The 22,354-nt window shown below is 42.5% G+C and overlaps 1 protein-coding gene across 1 annotated transcript in view; it reads right to left on the reverse strand.

Moving 5' to 3' along the window:
* CCDC158 (coiled-coil domain containing 158) overlaps positions 1 to 21,570 on the reverse strand; it is a 47,199-nt gene extending 25,629 nt beyond the window's left edge. Inside the window, exons 1-11 of the mRNA XM_040419852.1 lie at positions 21,531 to 21,570; positions 20,414 to 20,562; positions 20,109 to 20,326; positions 19,125 to 19,234; positions 15,933 to 16,242; positions 15,132 to 15,205; positions 12,254 to 12,364; positions 9,950 to 10,052; positions 6,686 to 6,796; positions 6,305 to 6,502; positions 1,077 to 1,550 (exon numbers count right to left, since the gene is read on the reverse strand). Of these exons, the coding sequence (XP_040275786.1) occupies positions 1,077 to 1,550; positions 6,305 to 6,502; positions 6,686 to 6,796; positions 9,950 to 10,052; positions 12,254 to 12,364; positions 15,132 to 15,205; positions 15,933 to 16,242; positions 19,125 to 19,234; positions 20,109 to 20,326; positions 20,414 to 20,562; positions 21,531 to 21,559 (1,887 nt within the window). The 5' untranslated portion in view covers positions 21,560 to 21,570. The remainder of the gene's footprint in view (positions 1 to 1,076; positions 1,551 to 6,304; positions 6,503 to 6,685; positions 6,797 to 9,949; positions 10,053 to 12,253; positions 12,365 to 15,131; positions 15,206 to 15,932; positions 16,243 to 19,124; positions 19,235 to 20,108; positions 20,327 to 20,413; positions 20,563 to 21,530) is intronic.
* Between the last annotated feature and the right edge of the window lie 784 nt (positions 21,571 to 22,354).

Raw genomic sequence — 22,354 nt, forward strand, 5'->3', positions numbered from 1 at the left:
GTGGAAATCATTTTTTTTTTACTGAACAACATCTTAAAGGTTATGTACACCTTTGGGCTTTTTGTTAAATGCATATATTTTTTACCAAAAAATAATTTGTGTAATAGGGTTTTATTATGTTTTTGCTTTATTTGGTTTCTGCAGGTTCTATGTATCACAAGACACAGCAAACTTCAGAATGCTGTTCAGTCATATTAGTCAGCGATATTGTCTCATGGCTTGTCTCCAGCCCCTCTCTCTCCTCTTCTGAATAATATTCTAAGCTGACTTGTGACCACTTTGATGTCATAAATCAGCTTAGCAGGTCGTTCAGGAAAGCAGTGAGAGGGGCTGGAGACCAAGCCATCAGACATCCAGTCCAATGAATTCAGCTGAACAGCTGCTATAGTTCACAGTACAACGCTTCAGGAAATGCTATGGTGGAAGCCTTGCCATGCACAATTTAAAGACCTATTAACCCGTAGAGGACCTTGCGATCTTCCACTTTTGTGTTTTCATTTTTCACTCTCCACCTTCCCAAAACCATAACATTTTTATTTTTCCATTTACATAGCCTTATGAGGATTTCTTTTTTGCCAGACAAGTTGTACACTTTCTAATAGCACTATTTAATATTGCATATGATGTAGTGGCAATTTGTAAAAAAAATTCCAAATGGGGTGGAATTGGAAATAAAACGCAATTCTGCCACAGTTTTATGTTTTGATTTTCTTTTACAGCATCCCCTCTGCAGTAAAATTGACCAGTGACCTTAATTCTCCAGGTCAGTACAATTACAATGATACCATACTTGTATAGTTTTTCTTGCGTTTTAATACTGAAAAAAATAAAGTGGCAGCTTTAAAGAGGTCCCCAAGTGGTTAAGATATCAGTACCCTAATAGAGTTAAAAGAGAGAGTAAAATTACACTCAATAAATGCCCCTCTCCCAAAAGTGCTAAACAAGAGAGCTGACGGATGTTGCTTCTCAGAGCTGCTGACCAGCTGTGAGGGAAGGAATGGAACACTTCTATATAAATTCTCTGAATGCCCTAAAAACCATATAGACAGCAATGACATTTGCCAGCAATGACATACCAGTAAATCCTGTAGTTCAGATTTTTTAACAGTTACTTCATCTAAAAGTTGAGATTTCTCTGCCTCCAGAGCATCCACTTTCTGGTTCTGTTGTCCAATCATTTGAGTCATAGCTTCAATTTGCCCTCGAAGAGTTACTATCATGTTATCCTTTTCTACTAGGAGCAGCTTTAGTGTGTCGGCATCTCTTTGCATCTCTGTCATTCTCTCATTGTCTGCTTTCATTTGCTGGACCTCACGTTTCTTGGACTCAGCATACAAACGCAGTTTCTTCAGCTCATCGAGGACACTCTGTAATGACTTATCCTTTTCAACCAGAAGGGTTCTTGTTTCTACCAAACTTTTCTCAGCATGGACCAAGCATTGACTTTTGGCTGCCAACTCATCTGAAGTTTTCTGCAGAGCATCTTTAATGGACTCCAGTTGGGAAGATGCACAGTTCAGGCTTGCTGTTTTCACCTGGATAGTTCTCAACTTTCAAGACATTAAAAATATGTTTTATTCATCAATATTGGATGTGTTTTACGTTGCTGGAAATAATACTACAAAATCATAAGCACAATCAAATTATTTTCTTTATAATTGGTAGCATGGCACCTATTGAATAGCTTTTTCTGTAGTGACTTAAAAACGTCAATTTCATGAGAAAACAAATTAGTCCAAGTGTGTTTGTTAATGGGTTGTCTCACTTCAGCGATTGCCATTCATCATGTAGAGAAAGTTACAAGTCACTCACTAATGTATTGTTATTGTCCATATTGCCTTTTTTGTTGGTTTGATAATTTTTCCATTACATTATACACTGCTCTTTTCCAGGGGTTACGACCACCCTACAGTGGTGGCCGGGCTGGCACACTATGGCCCCTTTCACCGGCACTGAATCCTGACCCATTCATTTCAATGGGGCTGTGTACATGAGCGATGTTTTTCATGCATCACTTGTGCGTTGCGTGAAAATCGCAGCATGTTCTATATTCTGTGATTTTCATGCAACGCAGGCCCCATAGAAGTGAATGGGGCTGCATGAAAATCGCATTGAATCCGCAAGCAAGTGCGGATGCAATGCGATTTTCACGGATGGTTGCTAAGGAGATGATGTTAATAAATAAGGATGAGCCCCGGGACCCCATTAAAGTCCATTTACTTTATTATTGTTATAATGGAAAATAATAGCATTCTTTAATACAGAATGCTAAGTAAAATGTCCATTGAGGGTTAAAAAATAATAAAAAAATTACTCACCTCATCCACTTGATCGCGCAGCTGTTATCGTCTTCTTTCTTTTTCTTGCAGGACCTGCGCAAAAGGACCTGTGCTGACTTCATGAGCGCAGTGACGTCAGTGCAGGTCCTGCTGAATGAAGATAGAAGAACCTGTATTAAAGAATGCTATTATTTTCCATTATAACCATGTTATAATGGAAAATAATAAAATCTACAGAACACCGAACCCAAAACCGAACTTCAGTGAAGAAGTCCGGGTTCGGGTCTGGGTACCAACATTCAGTATTTTATCACGCGCGTGCAAAACGCATTGAAACGCTTTGCACTCATGCGGAAAAAAACTGAGCAACGCAACGCAATCGCAAACAATTTGCGTGCAAACTGGCGCAGGTTTCCCTGAACCTGCCTGCAACGCATCCGGAACGCTCTTCTGCAAGGTGCCTTTAGGTAAAATCACCGGCCTATGCTCACTCCCATTGTCCCAGCCACTAAAGCGGCAGTCGCCTTTTCCTATAGTGTGCAAGCACGGCCACTGCTGCTGGATTGCAGGGTGCTCGTAACCTCTGGATGTGAGCAGTGTATAATGTGCAGAAAAAATAAGTCAAGCCAACAAAGGAGGCATGTATAAAGGTTTGAAAAAAATCTGTCTGCTTGAAGCTAGAGGAAGCCTACTTCATACAGAATTATGCAGCTCCCACTGAACCATTGTATTATTTAAAGGGGTTTTCCTGTAATAATGAATTGCCTCCAGGCTGCCCCCTGAAACAGAAGATTCACACTTATGTGCTCCACACTGTTCCAGTCCTCCGTGCTGGAATCTGGTAGTGCATGAGCATGATCACATGTGCTGTTCCAGCCAATGACTGACTTTAGCAGTGTTCTTGCCACAAGCAGCACATCACCGCTGAAGCCAGTCATTGGCTGGAGCAGTGCATGTGACCATGTCCACGCACCCCAGAAGAAACGGAGGCAGGGAGCGGAAGATGGACGAAGCGGAGGCAGCACTGAGGACTGGAGTGGTGTGGATCTGGTAAGTATGATTCTACTGCTTCAAGGGACAGGCTGTGGGCACTTGCTAAAAAAAAAATCATTATTACTGGAAAACCCCTGTAAAGGGATTGTCCAGGATTTAATAACTTGCCAGAATGCAGGAAAAGTTGATTAAAAAAACACTACAGTTATTTGTTCTATCCTCTGTTACTCCAGAACTGCACCCCCTATGGCCCCATGATGTTCCATACATGCATGTGACCCCTGCAGCCAATCATAGGCCTGACCGTTGAGGCCAGTGATTGCCTGCAGCAGTCACATGGATGTAGTGTGTGTTATCACCGTGGGACAGCAGGGAAAGTGGGGACCACCAAAGCTGGAGCTGCTGTGCATTGCAAAGGTAGTGGTTTTGTTTAATTATTTTGTCAACTTTCCTGCACTTTTCAGTAGAGATGAGCGAATCAAAGTTGACAAAGTGAAATTCGATCCGAATATCCTGAAAATTTCAGAAGTCGAATTTCCTTGCGCTTTGTGGTATCTGGACACACCGTGGCAGTATGCAGTGGAGATGGAGGCAGGGAGTTTCTCCGAGTCACTTGAGCAAATGGCCCAATGCATGCTCAGTTGCTTGCGTAGTGACAGCCGAATTGTGACCATTCGGCAGAGGGATGACTACTGTCTCTCCACCATGTTAGACCCTCGCTACCTGTCCAAAATGGGGGCCTTTTTTATACCCGCTGAGAGGGAGAACAAATTGAACTACTATTGAGACATCCTACATATGTAGTCAGTTGGCCGCTGCCTATGTGTGCCATCACCCATCCTCACGCAGGTCTGACCGGGGCCCTCTGCACTCACGTTCTACTGCCATAGCTGCCGAGGTGGGGGGTACAGGAGCAGTACCAGCTCCATCAGCAGCAACTTAAGTCTAGAGTCGCTGATAAGCAGTTTTCTTCACCCATCTACTGAAGAAACTACTGACCAGCAGCAGCAGGTATACATAGAGCAGAACCTGAACCAGCAGGTTGTGGCATACTTGAACTGCACCCTACCACCCCACATCAAAGATCCCCTGGATTATTGGGCAGACAAACTCGATTTGTGGCCGCAACTGGCTGAGTTTGCCCTGGACAAGTTTTCCTGCCTGGCCAGCAGTGTGACATCAGAGTGGGTGTTAAGTGCAGTGGGGGCCTTAGTTACCCTAAGGAGAACTCGGTTGTCCACCCAAAATTTGGAGAAACTGAACTTTGTGACGATGAATCAGGCGTGGATCAGCCAGGGTCTAGATCATCTATGGTGCCACACCTAAACTTTGTCAAAAGAGACCTGTTTCTTCTGGCTACCTGCTTCAGCTACTATTCTAAAGCTCCTACTGCTACCCACCATCTTCAGATAGTACTGGTATTGCTCCCACCTCCCCACTCTGTCACTGGGCCACTATGTGGTCTCCTCATGCTGCTGCCACCTCACCACTCTGTGGTCTCCTCAGGCTGCTGCCACCTCACCACTCTGTGGTCTCCTCATGCTGCTGCTACCTCAACACTCTGTCATTGGGCCACTCTGTGGTCTCCTCATGCTGCTGCCACCCCACCACTCTGTGGACTTCTCATGCTGTTGCCACCCTGCCCACCATCCTCACGCCACTATTTTGCCTTTTTGAACTGGATGACATCACCATTTATTTGACCCTTTTTCTGATCTGTCAGGAAAAAAAAGACACACAACGGATCCTGTCTATGTAGCAGCTGTAAAACCTGCATGGCATGGTCCCTATTTTGCATCAGAATTGACTTATGATTTGGTAGCCAAAAGCAGGAGTGGGTACAAAACACAGAAGACATGCAAATATTCCATTCACATGTCATCTCTGTTTTGGATGTACTCCTGTTTTGTTTTTTTTGGCCTTAGCAATACTGAGGATTACTGACCATGTGAAGGTGGGAGCTCAACAGACAGGATCTGTTTTTTGGGGCTTATTGTTCTGACGGATCAGAAGAAGGGCAAAATAATCTGTGACGTCAACACAAACTTACTGCTGACACCATCTCCACTCTGTTCAGTAGAGAAAAGGAATTTCCCACAGCGCAAAAACCACCCAGTGGTTGGATTAGAATGAGGGTTCTTTTTTATTAAGCAAGCGGTACAACGCGTTTCGGGGATATACCCCTTATTCAGGTACAAATGACTTGCAAGTCATTTGTACCTGAAGAAGGGGTATATCCCCGAAACGCCTTGTACCGCTTGCTTAATATTCCTTTTCTCTACTGAACTACTGGCTTTCTGAGGGATTCCAGGCATCCCTGAACAGAAGTACTCATCCCGGACTGCATACCATCCGCCGTGAGGGGTTTATGCCAACCTGACACATGTCTACATTAGAGTTGTGCCTAATATAGCACAACTCTACCAGGTGAGCCTCCATTCATTGGAGATACCATTCATTACTCATTTAAGACGTTATTACCCTATGGTGCGCCATTTTTTTGTTCTACAGCTGAACGAAGCCTGCTTTTATTACCATCTCCACTCTGTCAGGGGAGCTCTACTTGTAAAGGGAGTGCGCTATAGTAGGATCTTGGGCCTCTTCCCGGTTCTTTATACCTGGTGCTAACATTGACCTGTAAGGCTGAGTTCATACTTGAGTTATTTGGCCTGTTTTGGCCCCATAACTGCGTGACGCCTGTCATCTGCGTGTCATACTGATTCACAGTATTGTTTCACTACTACAGAAGACTTCCTATGCGTGTTTCTGCAAAGCACAGTGTTTTATACCACTATACAGGATCTCTGCTGCCAGGAAATAGCTGTTTTTTAACGAGATTCGTTACAAATAAATTTGGATCGAATCCAATTTTTGGGGAAAATTCGGCGAACTGTCCGAATCAAATTTTTGAGAAATATCTACTTTTCACAAATTTTAAAAAAAATCCAGACAACTCTTAACTCTGCTTGAAGTGAGGTCGAGGAATTTAAATGCAGTAACATGACTCTGCAAGAAACTACAAAATACCAAACCTGTTGTTCTTCCTTCTTCTGACTGTCTTCCATCACCATATTTACCATTGCTTGAAGCCTCTCTGCCTCAATCCTCCACTCAATCAGCTCTCTCTGTAATTTTTCGTTGGTTAGGCAGTTGACCATTTCCCGATCCTGTAATTGCTTGTTGCGCTCCTTTTCTAACCTCAGCTGTTTTTCACATGTGTTCAAAGCTTCCTGCAAGTGGAAAGGCAATTTTCATTATTACCATTAGAATATCTGGCTATTGTTATTGATCATGCTCCTAATTCTCTTAATACTTGATTTTTTTCATTGAAAATTCATTCAAATAATGATCTGCAGACAAAATAATTTAGTTGAAAGACCAGAGTACAGTGAGATCATGTACTGCCGTCTTACAGTTAACTGCAGGATTTGGCCACCGTAGTCTTGCTTGCACTGAGCATGTTTATTTTGCAGGTCTTCTAGTGCACCACTGATAGATGATAGTTGCTTTTTTAGTTCTTCCCCCTATAACACAAGCACAATATATAATCAAAGATAATAAAAGTGGCAGACACCCAGCTTCCATCCAGCATTATCTTTTTTCATTGTACCAGTTATAGATCATAGATCTGGACCAATAGAAATACAATTAATATTCATTAAAATAAAAAAATAAAATCTAGCTACAGTAGAATTACATCTACTTATAGAGACACAGGCAGCTAATATCAGTCACGATATATATCAGATTAAGACCCTGAGTTACCATGCCTTCACTCCAGAATTCTACTATCAAAAAATTTAAAAATGGGGCTTTTGGATCTTTTACTTGCTCAAAAAGTTTGCGACTTTTTTTAATTTTTATACCACTAACTCCAGATTTGAAATATGGGTGGAAAAGTGGGGGTGGTTAGCCAAGGTAATGAGTTTCACTCCAGATTTAAAAAAATCACTAAAAATAAGCAATTTCATGCCAGTAAGATGGTGGAGTAAGAAAACCGGAGGAGCTTTTCTAGACAAAAGTGTTATGTTTAAGGGCTCTTTCACACGAGCGTGTTCCTTGCTGAAATCACGCTCCGTGTGGAAGAGGGATTGTGCGTTCTGAACTCACAGAAGTGCAGGGCATTATCATGATTGATAATGCTGTATGCCTATGCCTGACCTTTATGTCAGTATGATTCTGTAACAGAAAGGTCAGGCAGAGGCACACAGCATTATCAATTATGATAATGCCCTGCACTTCTTTAAGTTCAGAACGCACAATCCATCTTTCACATGGAGCGTGATTCCCACAAGGGACACGCTTGGTTGAAAGGGCCCTAAGGATGAGGCAAATTTATCAAATAACATGCAACATTTGATAAATTTGGCATAAAGCACATTAATGCAGACTCAAGCAAACCTAACTTGAAATATTCCCTTCATGATAAATTCCCCCCTTTAGTCAGAATCAAAGGTTCAAAAGAGTGAACAGTGTAAATAAAAAAAGGGCTAAACCTAATTGAAAGACAAATAATTTAGTAGTGATTGCAAGAAATGTTGTAAGGGTCACAGGGTTCTTATTGACCCTTTTAAAAAAAGAAACTTGCAATACCCTAGTAAAGTGATGCAACCAGACTAAACATAGCGCTGGCCTGATGGAACTAGAGTTTTGGTCTCAGGCCAAGATAGAGAAAAGGGCAGACACTAGTATATATGGCAAGTGAGATCATTTTTGTAATGTTATCAGATGACATATAAGACTCTTAACTGACATTTAGCAAATGTAGAATTAACAAGACAAGTGCTGTCCTTATATACATATATATACTGAGCGGTCATAACATTAAGAGGAATCTGCTTATACTGTGCACATCCTAAAAGCTGACAATCAGCCTCAGGGAAGCCCGGAAGTCATGAATAGTGAGGATTAATATAAAAAAAGGGGAGCACACTAAAATATCAGCCTCTAGTCCATAATAATAATGATGCTACCACAAAAAAGCAGGAAGGACTATAGAAACAGATCGCACATCAAATATCTAAAAATATAGCAATCTTTATTAATCACCACAAAGTTAAAGGGATTCTGTCACCAGGATTTACCCTACAGAGATATTCATATGTGCCCATCAGTCTCCTTGTTTTGTATTAAATGATCCCACTCTTACTGCTCTGTGTGTCTTTTATTCGTCAAAAAAGCGATTTTATTGCTATGTAAATTACCTTGATAAGGAGCCCAAAGGGTTGTCCCACGATCCGTTGAAGCCCGGCCGCGCCCATCGTTCTGGAGCCCAGCACCGCCTACCAGTTAATTTATTCACTGCACTTGCCCTGACGTCATTCCTTCCAAGCGCCGTAATCTCGCGCAGGTGCAGTGTACACAGTAGTCTGCGCCCGTGCAGACTACTGGCACAGGCTTCATCGATCCAACTGTGCATGCGCCGGCTCCCTGCGCACGCGAGATTACGGCGCTTGGAAGGAATGACGTCAGGGCAAGTGCAGTGATTAAATTAACTGGTAGGCGGTGCTGGGCTCCGGAACTATTTTAGTTTCTTATTTCTTTGTCCTGCTCACAGAGATGGCCGCACATGCTCAGTTTCATCCTTCAACTGACTCCTGAGCTGTGATAGGCAGAGCATGGACATGCCCCCTGAGCTGCAGCAGAAAAGACACTCCCCTTGAGCTGTCAGCTTGCTATATGTGGAGATCTCTGGAGCCATGTGAGGTACAGGGCTGGTTCTAGCTTTGTTAGGGCTCTTTCACACTTGCGTTCTTTTCTTCCGGCATAGAGTTCCGTCGTCGGGGCTCTATGCCGGAAGAATCCTGATCAGTTTTATCCTAATGCATTCTGAATGGAGAGAAATCCGTTCAGGATGCATCAGGATGTCTTCAGTTCCGGACCGGAACGTTTTTTGGCCAGAGAAAATACTGCAGCATGCTGCGCTTTTTGCTCCGGCCAAAAATCCTGAACACTTGCCGCAAGGCCGGATCCGGAATTAATGCCCATTGAAAGGCATTAATCCGGATCCGGCCTTAAGCTAAACGTCGTTTCGGCGCATTACCGGATCCGACGTTTAGCTTTTTCTGAATGGTTACCATGGCTGCCAAGACGCTAAAGTCCTGGCAGCCATGGTAAAGTGTAGTGGGGAGCGGGGGAGCAGTATACTTACCGTCCGTGCGGCTCCCGGGGCGCTCCAGAGTGACGTCAGGGCGCCCCACGCTCATGGATGACGTGTCGCATGGATCACGTCATCCATGCGCATGGGGCGCCCTGACATCATTCTGGAGCGCCCCGGGAGCCGCACGGACGGTAAGTATACTGCTCCCCTGCTCCCCACTACTACTACGGCAGCCAGGACTTTAATAGCGTCCTGGCTGCCATAGTAACGCAGAACGCATTTTGAAGACGGATCCGTCTTCAAATGCTTTCAGTTCACTTGCGTTTTTCCGGATCCGGCGTGTAATTCCGGCAAATGGAGTACACGCCGGATCCGGACAACGCAAGTGTGAAAGAGCCCTTAGAAAGAGATTGTCATGTACTATATGATGTCTGATTTTCCTTTTTTACATTATTCAAGGGATAACCCCTTTAAGTACACAGTTTACGAGATATCCAGTGAAGTTGTTGGATTTTCCATAGTTGTCTTTTGACAGGGTCTCTGTATTACTATTTAGTACAGTATTATATTTTCTTACCTTGTCTTTGTAAGTTTTTTTACAATTTCGCAGGTCACTTTGTAGCTGGGATATTTTTGATTGAAGATCGGCTATATGTTCCACATGCTTTGCATTCTGAACCCTGAAAGGAAAAAACAAAACAGCAATTTACTAACTTGAAAAGTCCTGTCAGAATAATTATCAATGTAAATCTAACAATATAACATTTACAGGTAATGTCCACCCCATATTAAATGGGTTGAATAAGATAATTAAAAATCTTGAGCAACCCCTACATTAGGATACTTTCACACTAGCGGTTTTTCTTTTCCAGCACTGAGTTCCGTCCTAGGGGCTCAATACCGGAAAAGAACTGATCAGTTTTATCCCCATGTATTCTGAATGGAGAGAAATCCGTTCAGGATGCATCAGGATGTCTTGAGTTCAGTCACTGAACGGCGTTTTGGACGGAGGAAATACCGCAGCATGCTGCGGTATTCTCTACGTCCAAAATTCTGGATCAGTTGCCGGAATGCACAGACCGGTAAAAATTTGAAAACAATATATAACGGAACCGTTTCTCCGGATGACATGCGGAGAGACGGATCCGTTCTTGCAATGCATTTGTAAGACGGATCTGCATCCGGATCCGTCTACAAATGCAGTCCGTTTGCATGCAGATTGACTAATCCGGCAGGCAGTTCCGGCGCCGCAAGTGTGAAAGTAGCCTTACATATTAAACCATTTCTCAGCACTGTTCTCTGTGGCATTCCTCCAGTTCTCCAGCCACTGTTTGTTTAGAAACAACAGCGGTCATGTGCGCACATGACTGCTGCAGCCAATCATCATCCTTAAAAGGTTCTCCGGGAATTTAGAAAATTAAAATGCTTAAATATTACTTTATAGGATCTTCAGCTGAATCTCTGTAGGGATGGATTTGATAAAGAGACATGAAGTACAGCGAGGAGGTGGAGGTAATGAGCAGCAGGACTTGTAGGCAGTCTCCATTACCACAGCCCCACATTACCACAGTCTGTCTTATCTGTTCTCTCTGTACTTCATGTCTCATCATGATCTCCATTCCTACAGACATTCAGGTGAAGATCTTATCATCTGTATTCAGGATCATAATCCCTGACAAGCAGAGTAGAGAGGAGGATGAGGCAGCTCTTTACCCCAGCGCTGTGGAGTAACTTGTTCTCCTGTGTGATCAGAACAGGTTTTGTGTGTAATAATAGGACAGTGGCCATTTTATTTCCCCTAATGATTGCTCCCCAGAGAAAACAAGCCATAATAAATAATAAAAGATATTTGGGAATATATTTATAATAAGTATTTTCATTTTCTTAACCCCTTAGGGACCCATGACGTATCGGTACCGTCATGAGTTGTTCCGATCACCACCGCCTGGCGGACGGTGATCGGAACCCGGTGCCTGCTCAAATCATTGAGCAGGCACCTCGGCTAAATTCAGACCTGCGGTTTGCGGCTTTTCTAAGTTGCGGTGGTGGTAGTGCCATCGGGTCCCCATGGGGCTGTGGGGGGGACCCCCTGGATCTCACAGGCCGGAAGCTGTATGAGTAATACACACAGTATTACTCATACAGCCAATGCATTCCAATACAGAAGTATTGGAATGCATTGTAAAGGATTAGACCCCCAAAAGTTCAAGTCCCAAAGTGGGAAAAAAAATATGTCAAATTCCTGTAAAATGCTTGAAGTAAAGACTGCAGAATGAAAATCAGACATTGATTCAGCAAGAAATGCAGGAATATTCGAGCTTAGACCATATTTAAACTATAACCATATTAAACTATTTAAACTATAACAAGATGAGCACATAACTGCAACATAGGTTCTTTCAAGTGAAAGGGGTTGTGAGGTAGTTCTCTGCACAGGTGGCCAGAAGCATCACTGTCAACTTAAAGACATTTTACCAAAAGTTTAATTTATTTCTATCCACGGGATAAGGGATAAGAATCTGATTGTTGGGGGTCTGACCACTGGGACCCCCAATCATCCTGATAATCGGGGGTCCTTGTTTTAATGCAGCAGCAAGTTATGACCTGTTAATTTTATATGGGACTTCCGGAAATAGTCGAATGCTAGGACTGGCAGTCCTATAGAGAATGAATAGAGTGGTAGCTTGCAAGCATGACCTGCTGCTCCATTCATACAAGGAAACGAGATGCCTATTCTCAGGATCTGTGGAGGCACCCTGCAATCAGATACTTATGCCCCATTTTGTGCTGACAATAGTATAGCCCGCCTTTGTATTGAACATTTTACATAAATGATGATGCTAAATTCATTTCATGTATAAGACGGGAAACCTAAACTTACTGAGATGATTCCAAGCGAGTCTGGATACTCTTTGCATGGCCTGTGACAGAATTCATTTCAACTTCCAACAGCGCCCTCTCCTGTTCATGTTCATTGACTAGATTGTCATAGCTGATCCAAAGAAAAGAAAATAAGGAAATATTTAGATTCTAACTCAAAAGAAATTTATCTCAAATTTAGAATGCAAACTGTAAAATAATTATTTATGAGACAGTATGAGTCTGGTGTATATAAGATTATCTTCAGTATCCAGCACAAGACAGATTTGTGTATCCTAAAATTAAGGAAAATAGCTAATAAACAAGACTAGAGCAGTGTATCCTACTCAATTAAAAGAGTCTTCCAGCACTTAAACATTGATCAATTATTCTTGGTATAGGTTAACATTGCTTAATGATGAGGGACGGGGGGGGGTGATGGTTGACCACTGGGATCAGCACAGTGAAAGAACCATGGAGCTTGTAGGAACCATCATTGTTTACGCAGGCAAAGAAGCTTATACATACTACAGTCGTGGCCAAAAGTTTTGAGAATTACATAAATATTGGAAATTGGAAAAGTTGCTGCTTAAGTTTTTATAATAGCAATTTGCATATACTCCAGAATGTTATGAAGAGTGATCAGATGAATTGCATAGTCCTTCTTTGCCATGAAAATTAACTTAATCCCAAAAAAACCTTTCCACTGCATTTCATTGCTGTCATTAAAGGACCTGCTGAGATCATTTCAGTAATCGTCTTGTTAACTCAGGTGAGAATGTTGACGAGCACAAGGCTGGAGATCATTATGTCAGGCTGATTGGGTTAAAATGGCAGACTTGACATGTTAAAAGGAGGGTGATGCTTGAAATCATTGTTCTTCCATTGTTAACCATGGTGACCTGCAAAGAAACGCGTGCAGCCATCATTGAGTTGCATAAAAATGGCTTCACAGGCAAGGATATTGTGGCTACTAAGATTGCACCTCAATCAACAATTTATAGGATCATCAAGAACTTCAAGGAAAGAGGTTCAATTCTTGTTAAGAAGGCTTCAGGGCGTCCAAGAAAGTCCAGCAAGCACCAGGATCGTCTCCTAAAGAGGATTCAGCTGCGGGATCGGAGTGCCACCAGTGCAGAGCTTGCTCAGGAATGGCAGCAGGCAGGTGTGAGCGCATCTGCACGCACAGTGAGGCGAAGACTTTTGGAATATGGCCTGGTGTCAAGAAGTGCAGCAAAGAAGCCACTTCTCTCCAAAAAAAACATCAGGGACAGATTGATCTTCTGCAGAAAGAATGGTGAATGGACTGCTGAGAACTGGGGCAAAGTCATATTCTCTGATGAAGCCTCTTTCCGATTGTTTGGGGCATCTGGAAAAAGGCTTGTCCGGAGAAGAAAAGGTGAGCGCTACCATCAGTCCTGTGTCATGCCAACAGTAAAGCATCCTGAGACCATTCATGTGTGGGGTTGCTTCTCATCCAAGGGAGTGGGCTCACTCACAATTTTGCCCAAAAACACAGCCATGAATAAAGAATGGTACCAAAACACCCTCCAACAGCAACTTCTTCCAACAATCCAACAACAGTTTGGTGAAGAACAATGCATTTTCCAGCACGATGGAGCACCGTGCCATAAGGCAAAAGTGATAACTAAGTGGCTCGGGGACCAAAACGTTTACATTTTGGGTCCATGGCCTGGAAACTCCCCAGATCTTAATCCCATTGAGAACTTGTGGTCAATCCTCAAGAGGCGGGTGGACAAACAAAAACCCACTAATTCTGACAAACTCCAAGAAGTGATTATGAATGAATGGGTTGCTATCAGTCAGGAATTGGCCCAGAAGTTGATTGAGAGCATGCCCAGTCGGATTGCAGAGGTCCTGAAAAAGAAGGGCCAACACTGCAAATACTGACTCTTTGCATAAATGTCATGTAATTATCAATAAAAGCCTTTGAAACGTATGAAGTGCATGTAATTATATTTCACTGCATCACAGAAACAACGGAAACAAAGATCTAAAAGCAGTTTAGCAGCAAACTTTGTGAAAACTAATATTTGTGTCATTCTCAAAACTTTTGGCCACGACTGTAGTGTCTGTGCCTGGTGTGGGACTAAATGGGGGAACCTACAGTACCAGACACAGCTACCACTATGGGTGAGCTGCTTTGCCTGTGTATGATCGGCTGATTTGCTATCTTAAGGATAGGTCATCAATTAATAAAGGGGTTGTCTCATCTCAGATATTGATGGCATATCTCTAGGACGAACTAGTACCTTCATCTCCGGAATGGGCCCACCGAAGTGGAGTGCACACCAAGCAAGCGCGGCCACAATCAATTCACTGTTATGGGAGTTCCAAAAAAAGCTGAGAGCCAGCTAGGCTATTTCTATCAGTCCCATAGAGGTGAATAGAGAGGTGGTCATACATTCACAGCGCACTCTCCATTTATGCCATGGGACTTCCGAAAATAGCCAAGCATGCTTGCTCGGCTATTTTCGGAACTCCCATAGCAGCGTATGGAGAGCACCTTCGCATGTGCGGTGTGCTCTCCTTCACTTCGGGCCCAATTCAGAGGTGGGACCTGCACCATTCTGACTTTGAAAGCATATCCTAGTGATATGCCATCAAAATCTGAGCTGGGCCAACCCCTTTAACACTTTTAGCTCCAAAAGGGTTGAAACACAATATTTACCTTTCGCTAAATAGAATAGAATTTATAGACTTTTTAGCTACTTAAATATCTAAAGGGGTGTCTTTAGACAAAAAATATTAGGGTTACAATGCATTACCAAGACAAAGCCCATACCCAAGAGTGGCCCTGTTTCTGGAAGAAAACAGTTATGTATTTCTAATTTTATACAAACCCTTGTAAAGCTAAAGACTTACTTTACCTTACTCACCTTTCTTGAAACTTTTTCATACAAGCCTCTTTTTCTTTTAAGTTGCCTTTCAGCAAATGAAGCTGATCTTCTGCCTGTGACATACAGATTGTATATAGCGTGAAGGTCATGAAATTAAAACTTTAGATTGGCCTAAAACACATCTTCCAATTGTTCAGATGATTAAAGAAAAAGAAAAATCTCCACCACTATGATATAATGTGTTCTTTTGTACAAAGAAGTGATTATGGTCTATATTAGTGGTGGTCAAATAGTCGATCACTGTCTACCAGTGGCCTTCAAAGTGGGTACCACTAGATCTTGATGTAAGGCCACCAAGCTATTTTCCTGCTGCCTTCTACACAAACCTGAAGACAAAGCTTGCTCCTCATAGGTTCAGTGTGCCTGTCGTCATCTTTTTCTTGTAAAATGAGCATTGATGTGAATTTTGACCAGTTCACACAATCCCTAGAGGAGAATATACACTCTAGAACTAAGCAGGGCAAAGGGAAGGATCAGCACAGTAAAGTATGGAGAAGACTGTGGATCAAATAAAATAAATAACATTGCCTGCTATCACTATTATGGGGGCACTGGGCCATATGAAAAGGGGCATGTCCAAATTTACAGCAGTGTTGTCTCAGCACTACATGTCACTGATCCTACAGTAAATTGTCTACTCAGACTCTGCAAAAGATCCCAAGACAAAAAATATTTGGTCAAAATGGAGGTCTATGTTCATGTCATTGATTTTTCATCTGTACGAAACACAATTTAAGTTATAAAAAACAAGAAACCAGAAAATAACCAAAGTTTACTTACAGGCTGAAATTTTCCTTTGAAAAAAGACACCTCGTCAGAAAGCTCTTGAAGTGTTTGGACCACAATTTTCCCAAGGTTGCTGAGGTCAAAGTTGACTTCTACTTTCTTGTTAGAATGCTCATTGTAAATTAAGATGGCTTTTTTGGTGTCCTGGAGTATTTGATCCTGCTTCTGTAATTTCTCTTTCAAAAGTTCAGTGTAAATTCGTGCCTGTTTCAGCATCTCCTCCTGAACCACATTAGTAGTCTCTAGTTCTTGCACTTTGGTGTCTAGTTTATTTCCTTCTTCTTGACTAATTAAGCATTTTGGTCTGCATGAAATATTTATACAATTATATAATTCTCCTACTAGATTTTGCAGTAAAGAATACACTTTAATTTCTTTCAAGGACTAAGGCTGAGTTCCCACTTAAGTTATTTGGTTAGTTATTTTCATCAGTTATTGTGAGCCAAAGCCAGGTGTGGGTCAAAAACAGAACAGGTGCAGAGCTTTCCATTATGCCTGATCTCTAAGTAGGCTTCACTACTGGTTTTGGCTTACAATAACTGATGGAAATAACTGACCAAATAACTGAAGTGTGAACTCTGCCTAAGGCCTCTTTCACTTGACCGTTTTTTTCCCCCGTTTACGGGCCGTTTTTTGCGTTCCGTATACAGAACCATTCTTTTCAATGGTTCCGCCCAAAAAACTGAATGTACTCAGTATGCATTCCGTTTCCTTATTTCCGTTTCTCCGTTCCGTTGAAAGATAGAGCATGTCCTATTATTGACCGCAAATCACGTTCCGTGGCATTCAAGTCAATGGGTCCGCAAAAATAACAGAACACATGCGGAAATGCATCCGTTGTCTTCCGTATCCGTTCCGTTTTTGCGGAACCATCATTTAAAAATTTTATGGCCAGCCCAATTTTTTCTATGTAATTACTGTATACTGTATATGCCATATGGAAAAATGGAACGGAAAAATGGAACGGAAAAACGGAATGGAAAAACGCCAACACAGCGGAAAAAAAAACAAAAACTGGAACAACAGATCTGTGAAAAACGGACCGCAAAACAATGAAAAAGCCATACGGTCGTGTGAACTCTGCCTAACAGACATATTCTCTGAAAAAAGAGATTGTCCCCCAAAGACAAGCTATAGAGCGATCAGGTGATTGTTCATCCTCAGAGATCAGCTGTTATCACCAGGGGAAGCCACTACTAACTATACAGCACTGCTGTAGCAGTTGGTGCTTAGAAGATATTGCATAATATGCAAGCATTTTGATTGATTGGTTTTACGAACTATGATTTATTTTTTTTATGCAGTAAGTAGTGGTATGGGAACTTTTAAAACATCACCATAAATTATTTTAAAAAATGTCTAAAATAAAACATAATTTTAATAATAGTAATAAAAGTACCAAATGTCATGAGGGTGTTACTTGCTTAGAATGGTTGTTAATTTTTTTTTTTACCACAGATGCTTCAGTTGGCAGGCTGACCATCTCATGCTCTGTAGCAGTGGTCTTTAATATGTGATACTTCAGCTGTTGCATAACTTCAACTCCCAGCATGTCCTGTCATCCTGCTATTTCGCACCAACTGGGGAGCTAATACTTGGAGCTCATTGTGTGCCCGTGGCCGTATTTCACCGGCCCGTGTGCACTCCGCATCACGGATGCGGACACATTCACTTGAATGGGTCCGCAATCACGGAGATGCGGAACGGAAGCACGAATTGGAACCCCACGGGAGCACTATGGAGTGCTTCCGTAGTGTTTCTGGCCGTGTCTCCGCACCGCAAAAAAAAAAGACCATGTTCTATTTTTTTTTGTGGTGCGGACAGATCACGGACCTATTCATGTTGAATTGGTCTGGATCCGTCCCGGCCGCTGCACGGACATTGCCCGTGCATTGGGGACTGCAAATTGCGGTCCCCAATGCACGGAACAGCCGCACAACGGCCGTGTGCATCAGCCCTAATAGTGTAGCACTGGAGAGAGCTACTTTCCAAGTGCAGTTGTGAGAACATGGCTCATTCTAAATAAGCTCAATTCAACGCCTCCATGTGAGCAGCAGTGGGCCAACAAGAATCCACATTGTTACCTTTATGTAGCCACTGATCTAACCCGTGGGTCTTCTTTAACAAAATCTCTCTAGACAATCAAGGGGACAAGCCTCTGTGGAATGGGCTACCACCATGATGCTTGCATTTTAGCGTTTATTACAACCTACTGCATACACGCCCAATTGGGTGGATTATATTGCCATTTCTTATTGACCAGAGATTGTTATTTGAGTGGACATGCATAGAGTACATGTTAAGGCCTCCTGCACACGACCGTAGGTGTCCCGTTGCCGTATTGAGGACCGCATTTGCGGATCCGCAATACACGGGCGCCGTTCCGTGGGCATTCCACATCATGGATGCGGACCCATTCACTTGAATGGGTCCGCAGATGCGGAATGGTGCAGTACGGAAGCACGGAACGGAACCCTATGGAAGCACTACAGAGTGCTTCCGTGGGGTTTCGTCCCATACTTCTGTTCCGCAAAAATATAGAACCCGTCCTATCTTTTTTCGGAATGGGTGGATCGCGGACCCATTAAAGTGAATGGGTCCGCGATCCGCTGCGGCTGCCCCGCGATGGGTGTTCGTGCATTGTGGCCCGCAATTTGCGGGCCGCAGCACGGCCACAGGGCGCACACGTTCGTGTACAAGAGGCCTAAAGAAGTATTCCCAACTTATAATTTTATGGCATATCACTAGGCTTACATTCTGATCTGTGTGGGAACCCCAACAAGTCTGAATACAAAGGACCTGAAGTCCCCTTGGCTTATTCCCTGCACAGTGGTGCTCCCACCCACCTGCGGCCCAGGAATCGACCTCTGTTGTAACATAGTTCCCGCCACAATGGGTGGCCAGAAGCATAAATGTGCAGAAAAATATTGTGAAAGAGCATCAGGACCTAGTTAGAAGTGGAGCCCTGAAGTCCCAGCATTTTGATCCCCATCAATCAGAAGGTGATAGCATGTACTAGCCATATGCCGTTCCTTTCTGTAGTGGAAAGCCCTGTTCCCTTTCAGCCCATTTATCAGGTGTGAGGGCTGTATAGAGGATGTTTATACACCCACCATCTTTTTAATAGATCTGCCAATAATTTGTACATGCTAGAATATATATCCTAAAAGTAGTAATCACACGTACCTCATATCCACCTCTGCTATTCTCTCTCTCATCAGTTTCTGGATTTTCAAATGTACCCCACTGGTTGACTGCATTTCATGAGGTTGTTGCAGGCCTTGAATTTGGTTGCTCTAAGAGGAACATAAAAAAGATATGTAGGAACTTTAGTCTGACTTCACAAAACCCATACATCACTGTGACTGGGGTCGCGGTTTTTTGTTTAACTACCTCATGTCTGTCATATTAAGATCTAACTCACAAATTTTTACGCTGTACTCTGTGCATCTGAAGGGGTGTCCTTCAAACGATCGAATCAATTATCTACCCGTGTAAAAGGGCCTTTACTCTTGAGGACTTTACTCTCCTTTATTACACGGACAGATAATTGATGTGAATGGGCAGTGTGCTCCTTGTGGTGGTCATGCAGGGAAACTTCAAAAGTTAATGTAAGGTTTCTCCACAGATTACAGCTGATCACAGGGTATCCCGCCAGCAATGGGGATGATTTGTGATCTGCTTATTGTGATCCTAATGCTACGGTCACATGTGGAATTGCACACAGAAAATCCGCTGAATTTACAGAAGCAGTCAAGTGGTTGAGATTTTCACAAATCTCATCCACACGCTGCGGAAATTGCCCACACTGGAATTAATATAATTTGACATGCGGTGTGGATTTTAAATCAGCAGCATGTCAATAGATGTTGCGAAACTTATCATAGATTTCACCTTTTGCAATGTTAAAGGTGAAATCTGGCAGCAAATCTGCGCTATTTGGAGTGGATGTATAAGGGCAGATCCACTGTGGGTGGGATCTAACAACGTGAACCCCCCACTGTTCAGCTGTTCTGCAGGAACTCTGATGCCAAAACTACTCAGCCCCTCCTGAGGATTGGCCATCAATATTCAAATTGAAGAAAATCCCTTTAAATATTTTCACACCTTATTCTAAAATGCATGAGGATGTAAGAGAGTGACTGATGCTGCTGATACAGTCATACTTACTTGTTCGAGCCTTCGTTGCGTCTTGTCACTGTGTATATTAACAGGACAGCGAGTTCCATCCCATGTACCCTGCATGAGGCTACATTTCCCTGGTAAGCTAGACTCCTCTAGGTCCACACTTTGTCCAGCGCTTGGGGAAGTTTGTAATAGTAAAGCCTGAAGTGGGACTGATGAGAGCAAACTTGGATTGCATCTTGCCGAACTTGATCTAGTTGATTCTAAGTGAAGAAAACAAAAGTTGTCTCACTACATATATATAGTGAAGTCAACATAGTGCTTATTTTCAGTGTAGACACGTAACATACCTCTAGGCGCCTTATGGTTATTGGCAGTGCTAGGCTTACAGCATTGCTCCCGGTAAGATATTGACAGCTGATTTATAGTGTTCTGTGTGGCCCTTTCCACTTCTTTTTGTAATTTCTGGATCTCTTTTGTTTGCTCATCCAACTCAGCCCTAAGAAATTAAGGGAATTAAGTACAAATTAATGTTCAATCTACAAACTAAAAAAAAATCAATGTTTTGGTCTGTGTCTATGTAGTCAGGTATGATACTACACATACTGGAATCAGGTATGGTGTCATATGATTTGGACCTGGAATGAAAGGAGTGATGGAACTGGATCTACATCAGAAGATTTAACATAGGATCATGCCTGTTCCAATCTGAACCTAAGTATCTCGACTAATGTAAATGAAATCAAAAGATCTGGTTTAAACTATAAAGAAGCCCACATTTTAAATAGTCCAGTATATCTGAGTGTTCTTAAATCCAAGCATACAGCACAGAGCTACAACCAGTGGAGTACAGAGAGAAGTAAGGGCCCCATAGCAAGGATCAAACCAGGCCCCCCACAGAACAGAAAGGTTTCTGTCTAAACCCTTTTCAATGACTCTTTGGCCATTTTTCCACTGCTTCATTTGCTAAAAGTTGTTCCTTTAGAGGGTAGAGTGCTGACCAAGTTTTCACGCCCAGTAGAAGAGGGGATGATCCTAACTGGGCCCCCTCTTGCCCTGGGCCCCATAGCAGTCGAATGGTCTGCCTCTATGGTAGTTACGCCCCTGGCTACAACACATGTATATCAGTATTGAAAGGATCACTGGATCACACTCTACTGTACAGCATGAATAATAATCCAACCCCAACCTTGGACCACTCATAGACCAAAAATGTCACCCTAGATATAACTAAACTACATAAATACCATTCTACAACTTGTTGGGGAGAAAAGCTAATGCTATAAATTAATGCTATCCTCATTTTTTCAGATAATTTTGATACTGCATTATAGATAGGAAATATTATGGTGCACAAAAGATGACATTTCTATCACTAATAACCATTTATAGGTTTCTGTAAAAATAACTATTTTTTTGCTCATGTCCTTTTGCCACTAATAATGTTTTTTTTTTTTTGTACTGTACCTTAAGGTTAGAAGATTCTTGCCAGCCATTGTCCTGGTAACATCTGAAAGAGAATAAATATGCTGAATAAAACTGATGACAGGTTACATCACGGATGACATGACACTAAGGAGTAGCTGTCACCATCCTGACATGTCTGTTGTATTAACTACTTGCATTCCCCATGTAATAGCAATTCTGAAGCATCTATTCTTATGTCTCTATGATGTACCATTCCTCTGTTATGTTTACTAGAAGTTTATGAATGAATGATCAGGAGCTTGCACTAAAGGTACAGTTGGGTGTTACCAGTTGGGGATGTGTCTGACACCAGCAGCACTGATCAGACAGACAGACACACCAGCTACTGGTAATACCCAGCAGTACTTTTACTGCATACTACTGGAAATGTATTTGTAAACTTCTAGCGTGAATAATAGAGGAATGGCAGAACATAACAATTGTTATCACATTGAGAATGTAAGTAGTTACTAAAGCAGACTCGTCAGTAAAGGTGCGAGGTCCTTATTCATATGTCAGTGATTCACAGACGTGTGTTCTCCACGCACTACACAAGTACCCACATTTTAATATGTATACTCACACATCCGTGTTTTAACATGGAAGCATGCCCTATTTTGTCTGTGTTTATGGATCCATCACGCCCATCATAGACTATGGGTCTGTGAAAAACATGGAAGCAAGTCAGATGCCATCCGTGTTTCATGGACCATTAAGAGGAGAGGCTCTGAAAATAAATTTTCAGCTGCGCAGTGTCTGTGAAACGTGGAGGACACACTGAGAGCAAAAAAGGAACACACAGACCAAACACGGATGGCCACAGG

The sequence above is a fragment of the Bufo bufo genome, chromosome 2 (genome assembly GCF_905171765.1).
Source record: "Bufo bufo chromosome 2, aBufBuf1.1, whole genome shotgun sequence".
Classification (NCBI taxonomy): Eukaryota; Metazoa; Chordata; class Amphibia; order Anura; family Bufonidae; genus Bufo; species Bufo bufo.